The sequence below is a fragment of the Rosa rugosa genome, chromosome 1 (assembly GCF_958449725.1).
Source record: "Rosa rugosa chromosome 1, drRosRugo1.1, whole genome shotgun sequence".
Classification (NCBI taxonomy): Eukaryota; Viridiplantae; Streptophyta; class Magnoliopsida; order Rosales; family Rosaceae; genus Rosa; species Rosa rugosa.
This window is the reverse complement of record NC_084820.1, coordinates 28,767,833-28,777,791: the sequence shown is the minus strand read 5'-3', so window position 1 is coordinate 28,777,791 and position 9,959 is coordinate 28,767,833. Positions and strand designations below refer to the sequence as shown.

The 9,959-nt window shown below is 40.0% G+C and overlaps 1 protein-coding gene across 1 annotated transcript; it reads right to left on the bottom strand.

Moving 5' to 3' along the window:
* Positions 1-318: 318 nt before the first annotated feature.
* Positions 319-5,688, bottom strand: LOC133724530 (ribonucleoside-diphosphate reductase large subunit). The gene is made up of 17 exons (XM_062151284.1): positions 5,147-5,688; positions 4,857-4,918; positions 4,682-4,769; positions 4,305-4,568; positions 3,959-4,199; positions 3,778-3,854; positions 3,439-3,609; positions 2,797-2,889; positions 2,544-2,693; positions 2,376-2,462; positions 2,082-2,246; positions 1,855-1,974; positions 1,454-1,656; positions 1,220-1,369; positions 986-1,133; positions 718-801; positions 319-638 (listed from the first exon to the last, which is right to left on the bottom strand). The coding sequence occupies exons 1-17, from the start codon at positions 5,372-5,374 to the stop codon at positions 537-539; spliced, it is 2,433 nt and encodes an 810-aa protein (XP_062007268.1). The 5' UTR covers positions 5,375-5,688; the 3' UTR covers positions 319-536.
* Between the last annotated feature and the right edge of the window lie 4,271 nt (positions 5,689-9,959).

Sequence of the window (9,959 nt, the reverse complement as noted above, 5' to 3'; positions counted from 1 at the left end):
GACTTATCGGGAGAAAGAATTATTACACCAATGTTTGAGTGATTGCTAAACTAGAGCAAAGAGATTATTTGTCATCTTAGCCTCTCTGATTTAGGTAAGCAATTGTTGGATCAGAAATATAATCTATTTTACAATGTAGCCTACGTAGTCTGTTAAAGTGGGAGATGTTACCATTTACATAGTTGGTATTGGCTTGAAAAAAGAAAAAAAAAAAAATATGCCTCTTGTTTTTAATCAGAATGACATATTTCTATCTAAATTCTAAACGGTTCAAGCAAAAACTTCAAGGCATGCATTCACCATAACTCCAGAAGAATATACAGTATACCAAAGTAGTTAGGCTCATTTATATATATTAGCAAATAGATCCCAGCTCCAGTTTTACAAACTATAAATACTGATATTAAGATTTAACCACTGAATAATTAAAACTTTACAAACACTTGCAGTTCAATTACATAGGATATATATAAATATATATTATTAATATATTTGATCAGTGCATCTCCAGATGAAGCTCCATTCAGCAGAGTTCTCTAACTTCCACAAGACATGCATTCTTCACGGTTTGTCAGAGAGCATACCATCTGTGCCATTTGGGTATTCTCATCACTTTCCACCGCCACCTTTGGCGTTTCCTATATTTCCCAGGATAAATTTTATCAGTGATTAACCCAAATTCAATTGTACAATATAGTAAAGGATACCGATCATTACCTTGAGACTCTCAGTATCAACAGTAAACTTGATGGCATCAGCTGCAGCACGCGATCGTAGATAATACATTCCTGTTTTAAGACCCTAATACATTCAATGAAAAGAAAATTATAGGAGTTAGTATCTGTTAACAGACTAAGCAGCACTTTTAGCAATACATGGTGAAAATGCAGCATCTTTAAACATTCACAAAGCTAGAATGAATATGTCTATCCAAATCCGAAAAATAAAATGTATCAGTGCATGGAACTTAGTACATACTACATACCTGTCTCCAAGCATAGAAATGCAATGAAGTAAGCTTCCCGAAATTGGGTTGGTCCATATGTATATTAAGACTTTGACTCTGATCTATGTAACATCCCCTATCAACAGCCATGTCAACCAATGTTCTTTGCTTGATCTCCCACACAGTTCTGATTCAAGCAACTTGTCTTAGCATATTCTAAAAAAAGGAACTAAAACAAGGAGTAAACAAATATAGGGAAGGGAAATTCCATACCTGTAAATGGCTTTCAGATCATCAGGGATCTGTGGGATTTTCTGAACAGAGCCATCCTCATAGATTATCTTATTCTTAATAGCCGGAGACCAAAGACCCATCTCAACCAAGTCATGAAGAAGATGTTTGTTCACCACAACAAATTCACCACTGAGAAAAAAGGGAAAAGAAGGGTCAAAAAGGGAACCCTAGACAATCAAATAAAGAGATGAAGAAAATGGCTAGGAAGCAAACCTCAGAACCCTGCGACTGTAGATATTGGAAGTATATGGCTCAAAGCACTCATTGTTTCCAAGGATTTGGCTAGTTGAAGCAGTAGGCATGGGGGCAACAAGCAGTGAATTTCTGATTCCATTCTGTGATATCATTTCCCGAATAGCACCCCAATCCCATCGATCTGAGGGTTTTACATCCCACATGTCTGGCTGAAGAATTCCCTGAACAACAAAATCACTTGCACTATTATTGATTGATGTTGGACATAAAAATAGTTAAATAGTTGCATGTATTAAGAAGTAACCCATTAAAGCGGATGAAAAAGCAAATTCACCAGAGTATCTTAGACCCTTAAACCTCAATATGGGAATAACCCTATACATGTATAACAGATGAGTAACTAACTGCAAGAATAGTACCTTGCTAACTGGACAACCCTGGTATGTTTCATATGGGCCTTCTTTTGATGCTAACTCAGAAGAAGCTTTCAGAGCATGGTAGTAAATGGTCTCAAAAATGTCCTTATTCAGTTGTTGAGCCTACAGTTTAAAGCAAAAGAATAGACAAATATTAGGGTAAAAAAAATCACAATTGTACAAATGAAGATATGGCAAAATAAATAAGCAAAACTGAAAATGGAAATTACCTCAGGCGAATCAAAGGACATGCCAAGCAAGATGAAGGTATCAGCAAGACCCTGAACCCCAATCCCAATTGGCCTATGTCGTAAATTAGACGTCTTTGCACTCTCAACGGGGTAGTAGTTAACATCAATTATCTTGTTGAGGTTTACAGTGACAATTGCAGTGACCTAATTGACAGCACAAGAGACATAAATTAAACCCTTACAGAGAAACATTCTCCAGATTTCATGATTGTTAAGAATAAGAAAACATATTATGCCAAACACTTTGATTGGAGATTTGAAAAGAGATCAAACCTCTGCTAGTTTGTCAAAGTCAAAGTAGCGATTTTTGGAACCTTTGCTTCCAGCAAGCTTAGATGGATGTGACTCAAAAGGAACAGCCTGTAATAAGTCAAAAGTTATATGATAACCAATCAAGAACTGAAATAATAAACATCTTTGAGCATGACAAAAGTGCCTGACCTTCTCCCTGACAAATCTTGGTAGAGCAATTGATGCCAGGTTGCATACAGCAGTTTCCGTTGGACTAGTGTACTCAACTATCTCAGTACACAAGTTTGAGCATTTTATGGTTCCCAGATTTTGCTGATTGCTTTTCTTATTGCAAGTATCCTGAAAAAATAGCAATCACACAGAGAAACCAGAGATCAGAAGATTGTATAAAGCAAAAGCACATGGATAAACAGCAAAGTAGTCATATTTAGTCAGAAATCACCTTAAAAAGCATGTAGGGAGTTCCTGTTTCTATCTGGGATTTCAAAACTTCAAACCACAGTTGCTGTGCCGGGACAACCTTTTTGGCCTTTCCCTGTGCAGAAGTATCATGAATAAGGCCACAGATTATGGTAATCAACCCAAATTTAGCTAGCCCTGGGCAAAGACCCATGAGACCGCCATCCAAGGCAGCCAGAACCAGCACTAAGCATAGGCCACTTAAGCTGCTGCTTATGGCCCCAATTGATAAAGGCCAGAAGAAGGCATAGACTGCTTAGGCCTATGGTCCCGAATTGCTAATGACCAGCACTAGGCATAGGCCATTTAGGCAGCCACATATGGCCCCAGTTGCTAAGACAGCACTAAGCATAGGCCATTTAGGCTGCCACATAAGGCCCCAAATGCTAAGCCAGCACTAAGCATAGGCCATTTAGGCAGCCACATATGGCCCCAATTGCTAAGACAGAACTAAGCATAGGCCATTTAGGCTGCCATGTAAGGCTCCAAATGCTAAGTGAGCACTAAGCATAGGCCATTTGGGCTGCCACTTAAGGCCCCAATTGCCAATAGCAATTTAGGCATATTGAATGCCTATTCTTGCCTTGTTCTATGTTGGTAATTTTACAGTCTGGCCCAGGTATACCTCTCTTTCATAACGAGTGTACAGTTCCTCAAATTTTTCACCCCAGCAATCTGCCAAACCTGGAGACTCATTAGGACAAAATAATGACCAATCTCCATTGCTTTCAACTCTTTTCATGAACAGATCAGGCACCCAAAGAGCATAAAAAAGATCACGAGCTCTATTCTCTTCCTGCAAGATATTAATTACGCATCATCAATATTGACATTCATCCGAACACTTTGGATGCATTCAAAAAGATAGACCCAGAAAAATAAGAAAATCTGAAAGGGAATGAAGGAAAGGTAATACTTCCCACACAACAAGCACAGATATACATGGGGTATAGGAGGTACATACCTTTCCATGATTTTTCCTTAGATCCAGAAAGTCAAATATATCAGCATGCCAGGGCTCCAAGTACACAGCAAAAGCACCTACAAGCATCACAGTACTCAACACTTGGGCACAACAATTAATCCCCTCCCCCCAAAATTATACAATATACACACATTTATGTGTGTCAGTGTATTGAATGTACCTTTCCTTTTGCCTCCCCCCTGATCAACATAACGGGCAGTATCATTAAAAACTCGTAGCATCGGAATGATGCCATTGGATGTCCCATTTGTTCCACGAATATAACTGCCAGTGGCACGAATGTTGTGAACAGAGACACCAATTCCCCCAGCTGATTTGCTGATAACAGCACATTCCTTCAAGGTATCATATATGCCTTCAATGCTATCATCTTTCATGCAAACAAGGAAGCAGCTACTCAACTGCAAAAAGTTCAGTGGACCACATGAGTTCAAGAGCAATATAACCTCTGTATATCATTCTCCAAAACCATTAAAACAATACACTGTAATAAACATAACACATACTTGAGGCCTTGGCGTTCCAGAATTGAAAAGGGTGGGAGAAGCATGAGTGAACCACCGTTGAGACATGAGATGGTATGTTCTGATAACAGAATCAATATCATTCTTGTGTATTCCAACAGCAACCCTCATTAGCATGTGTTGAGGCCTTTCTACAACCGTCCCATGAACCTTTAAGAGGTAAGACCTCTCAAGAGTCTTGAAACCAAAGTAGTCGTAGTCAAAGTCCCGGTCGTAAATGATCTCACTGTCCAAACACGCCGCATTCTGAACAGAAACAAAAGCACTGACATCAGCTATTTCAGATCACAACTCTATTTATCTATCATTCCGCAGTTAAAGACCAAGTCAAATGACCAAGATTTGCTGAAAGATATTACCTTCATGATGATTTCATAAACATCATCAGCAATTAGAGGAGCTTCCAGCCCAGATCTATCATTGACATGGTTGTACATAATTTTGACCCTGCATCAACCACACACACTCTCATCAACACAAAGATGAAAAGACAAGAAATGATAAAAACTAGTAAAAAGTCTCGATAAAACTCACGTCTCCGAAAAGGACTTCTTAGTGTTCTTGTGTAGGTTTGAAACAACAATCCTTGCCGCCAACTGCACCAAATTCACATCAATTCTAGAAATCTCAGAATTCATGATCTCACTATGAACAAAACAGAGAGCTCTTTCACAATTCACAAATCAATACACACAGAATTTTCACAGATCAATTACAACCATCAATTACATAACAAAATTCTCAACACACAGATCGAAGCTTAACAACTATAACGATAGTCAAATCAAGAGAATAAGAGAAACGGAAGCAAAGGAGAGACTTACGCAGGCATAGTCAGGGTGGTTGGCGGTCATAGCGGCGGCGGTCTCAGCAGCCAATTCATCAAGCTGGCTGGTGGTGACGCCCTTGTAGACTCCGGCGCAGACCTTCTGGGCCACCAAAACCGGGTCGCAATGCTCGATGCTAAGCCCATAGCTGAGCTTCTTCAACCGGGCCGTAATCTTGTCGAAATGGACCGCCTCCTGGCGCCCGTCTCTCTTCACCACATACATGGCTCTCTCTCTCTCTCTCTTTCTCTGGGGAATTTCGTCGAACAGGTTGTGTGCACTAAAGAAGTGAGGATGAGGGAGGAGGAGGAAATGGAGGCCGGTATATAAAGGAGGAGGGTAGGTTTGGGAATTAGGGTTTGGGTTGTTTTTTTGGAGGGTTTCCCTCCAAGTGGGGGGAGATATTAAATCGCGGGGTGGTTTGAAATTTCCCGCCCAAATTGAAGATTGCGGAGGAAGTTGATTGCTCCGTACTCTCTGAGCTGTGACCAAAACTATGGGAAAAAAAGGAAAGGGAGCGGTGGGGTTGGAGGTGGGCCCGGGCTCTAGAAAGAGAAAAGGGGCCGAAAGAGTTTTAAATTGAAACAGAGTGAGGGACAGCAATTTTGGCGCCATTGGCATCTGCGAGCGGTTTGCGTTGCCATCGCTTTGACCGTTGGATTAGTCAATCATTGTAATCGTGCGGCGTTGCGGTGCCTTGGGGTTATATCTAACCTAACTGGATCAATCCGTTTAGTAAACGAGTTGGTAGAGTTTGAGTTCACCCTATTTAAGCTACATGAATGCAAATTTAAAAGAATAGTTAGCATACAGTGTGATCTAGGATCTGTTTGACCTCTCTAATTCACTTTGTTGTTGTGCTTAGTAATTTTGTGTATTGCTTTATCGATTGGCGAAATTGAGACAATTCTCATTTGATGAAGCTTGATACCAACGAAATAATGAAAATGACTGTAAAACTATGAAATCCGATGTAGAGCCTCTTGGACTGAAAATTCTCCCATGCTCCAAAATGGCATGCTTGAATAAACTAAATGCAAAGAAAGCAAACTAAGACAAGTTAAGCTAAAGTTGTAGAAAAATGGATGGGAGTTAGGGTTTGGATTGTCTACCACTATCCTCTCTTGATGCAACAATACAATTGAATATGAACGATGCTAAACCTCTTGTCTAATTACCGTCTTAGCATCCGGATAAGACTATTAAGGCCTAAAACCATTTAATTTTATTAACTCTAATCGGATAAGTCTAGAGTTAACTACCTAGGGACAAAGTCATGTACCAGATAGGTCTCAATCATTTTTCCCTGAATGCATAAAGCTTAGAATTTAGGTTATCAAGCCAACAAACCAATCTTATCTCTAGGTGATTTTAGCTCACTACCCTCAAATGCACATATGGTGTGCTTTCATGCTTCTTTTTGCCTAAAGGTAATCAATCTCTTAGCAAAAATTTCATGTCATGGCAAACACATTAACTCAAATTGATTAGGTCTAAGTAAATGCATTCAACTTTTGATTTAGCATGTGAAGGTGACAACATGAATTTCATCAAATCATAAATAAAACATCAATTACAAGCAAGGTTAGCTAAGGCTTTCAACCTTAACCCCAACAAGTTCACTACTTACTCATAACTAAATAAGCAAGCAAGCTTCAACATACTACAATACATCAAGTAACTAAAGAGAGATAGAGAGTGAGAAGTGACTATTGATGGCGGTGGAAGTGGTGGTGGAGATGGGTCTCCCATGTCATAGTATGGTGTTGTGGTGGTTGTATCCTCCTCCTTGCTCCTCAAGCTCCTTAATAGTGTAGAGATGATGAATCCTTGAGTAGCTAGTAATGGTTTGTAGTGTTAAGATTGTTGTGGAACTGATGGAAAACGGAACTAGTAGAGATGGAGTTTGGTTTTTGGATTTAAGGGATGTGGAGTAGTAGAGAGAAGATGTTGCTAAAGTGAAGTGAGAATGGATAAATGGTTGAAGAGATAGAGATAATAAAGATAAGGCCTCTTGGATCTTAAAAATCAGCTATATTAGGAGACAAAGGATAGAAGATATGCTCTTACACCATGGTCTCAAAATACATGCAAATTCCAAAAGGACAATGTGGGGAGGGGGGGGGGGGGGATTTGAATTTCAAATGGTAGAAAATTCTCACCTCACCACCATTGTCCTCCTTGACTGGACTAGGGGTTCTACATGAGTGGCAGCTCACCAAAAAATCCCACTGAAAAAGTCCGATTTACATTTTTTCACCCAAATTCCATGTCTTCTTCTCCTAGCTTCAATTCTTCTCATTTTAAGCCTCAAATTGATCACTTTCATCTCCTTGCATTGTTTCCTACAAACAAAAGAAAATGGATTAAAGATGACAAAATAGTATGGAAGATAAGACAATTTCCCTAGTTTTGGGGCACAATTACATAAGTAGATTCCGAGGAGTCCTCGTAGTGGTGAGTAAATCTTTTAAATATGCATTGCAAATGATTTACAATTTTGTGGGTTTTGTGTGATTACTGCTAAATGGGTATGCTTTAAATTTATGTATGCAATGAAATTCATTCGAGTTTCTTGAGGAGGTGGAGATTGTAAAACACAATATGATTATACATGAATTGCTCTTAAACCCTATTATTGAAATTGGTGGTTGAAAATTTTCTAGTACGAAAATGGTAAATATTGAAAATTTTGCTAAATGAATTTGTTTATGACAACATTTTATTTGATAAAGGACGACATGAACTCAGAGCACGCTAGTTCTAGAGACAGAAGATTAAACATGGAGGAATCATTGGCCAAGAGACCGTGGAGCCATATGAAGAAGATGGTGGTAGTACCAGTAATATAAATGCCATAAAAGAGGATGTGAGGCCAAGTTATTTACCTAAAGGGGAAAATTTCAAGGAATTGATTGCCGCTGATGTAGTAGGAAGAGAGTTTCCAATTGTGGAGGATGTTGAAAGATGGTATAAGATGTATGGGACTGCTATTGATTTTGGCGTATGAAAGCAGAGAGTGATAAGGGGGGTTGGATGGAGGGTTACCAAGCGAAGAATGGTATGTTGTAAAGAAGGAAGAAGAGATGCAAAGTGGTTGGAGAAAGAGGGCCGTGTTCGTAATTCAAGGAATGAGACAAGAGAGAACTGCCTAGTAGCATGTTCTTTCCACTATAACAAGAATTCTAGCACATATTTTGTCACTGAATTCAAAACTGAAAACAGCCATGAATTAGCAAAGCTAAAGTGAGACTCCCATTCGATAAATTGATGTGTCAGCAACGCAGATTTGGCTCATGTTAATACAATGCAAAGTTGTTCAATAAGCACCTCCCACGCATATGACTACATTGTCAACACTAGTGGTGGATTTGAGTTTGTTGGATATACTTCTAAGGATGTTCAATAAGATGGATGCTGACCAAAGAGCAAAGCTTATTGATGGGGATGCACAGGTTGCAATTGCTTATATGAATACGAAGGCCATAGAAGATCTTGGGTTTATGCGTAATTAAGTTCAGTGTTGATGTGGATGAGAGACTTGTGAATCTGTTCTGGAGAGACTCAACTTTGTTGTATGATTTCACATGTTTTGGGGATGTATTTGAAGGAATTATGTCCTAAAACAATCATTTTGATGTAATTATTATTGTAATTATTATTAATCAAAAGGGCAAGTTTATTGTTCATTGCTTATATTTAATATTTGATTGAACAATGTCCAAGGAATATGAGTTAAAGAGAAAGTAATCTAAAGAGTTAGATGTGTGAGACCTTTACTCTTTCACACTCTTATCCTAAAAGGTTCCTAGTCATAGGATTATCACTTGGACATTGATAATCCGGAAAGACTAGCACATACTATGTATGCTCAATATGGAGGATGATATGTCTCTTGTCATTTGTGTAGAGACACTAATACAAGTATGTGGGTGCTCTTAACTTAAAGAGTACACTGAACGTGTTAATGTCTAAAAGTTCGGCGGTAGCTGAACCTTTGATAACGCTGATCCGGTGGGCGGATCGATACTTAGTGTTCTCAGAGCCTCCGTTGCCTGTCAAGTAAAATACAAAGGGGCGTCAGAGGGAGACCGCGCTGGGCGGTCTTCAACTCTCCGATGCCTAAGTTAGTCAATGTATTTATGTTGACAGAGTAACAGTAGGTAAAGTATTGAATGCGTAATTAATGAGGAGAGAGGAGAGGACCTTTTATAGGTGAGGAAGAGGTTGATCTTCTCTTTGTTTTCGATGTGGGACTGATATGCTTCAGTTCCCAGTTTCAGAAGCTTCTGACGCCATCTTGGCGCGGCGCGTGGCGGCGAGTCGTCGCCGATCTGGAGGTGGTCCGACGTTGGGGCTGTAGCCCGCCTGGCGGTGTGTCTGCATGTCATTCCTTTGGTTGGAATTAGTACCTTTGGCGGTACAATGAGCGTAGCCCATTAGAGCTAATTATGCTTGCAAATGTACATGTATGTACAAGTCCCCCAAGTCCCCAGTCAAGGAGGGCAATCTTGGTTGGGGAGTTGTTCGGCGGTTTGAAGCGTTTTCTTCCGCTAGACTTGCAAGAGCATAATTAGCGTCAGTGCGTTGTCAACCGTTGGTTTTATCGAGCAAACGCTTTATACCCTTTCGGGTGGGCCCCTGCTAGGCCCTCCAGGGAGTCCCCCACTCCCCGGCTAAGATAGACCTCCGGATGGTCGGGAAATTGTTTGTTGAGGGGGAGCTGCACGGAGCAGAGGGTGTTGGGTAGCGAGCCCAAGCTTTAGGACCCAAATGACGGGGGTCAACGTGCCTGATCAGGGCCGTCGTA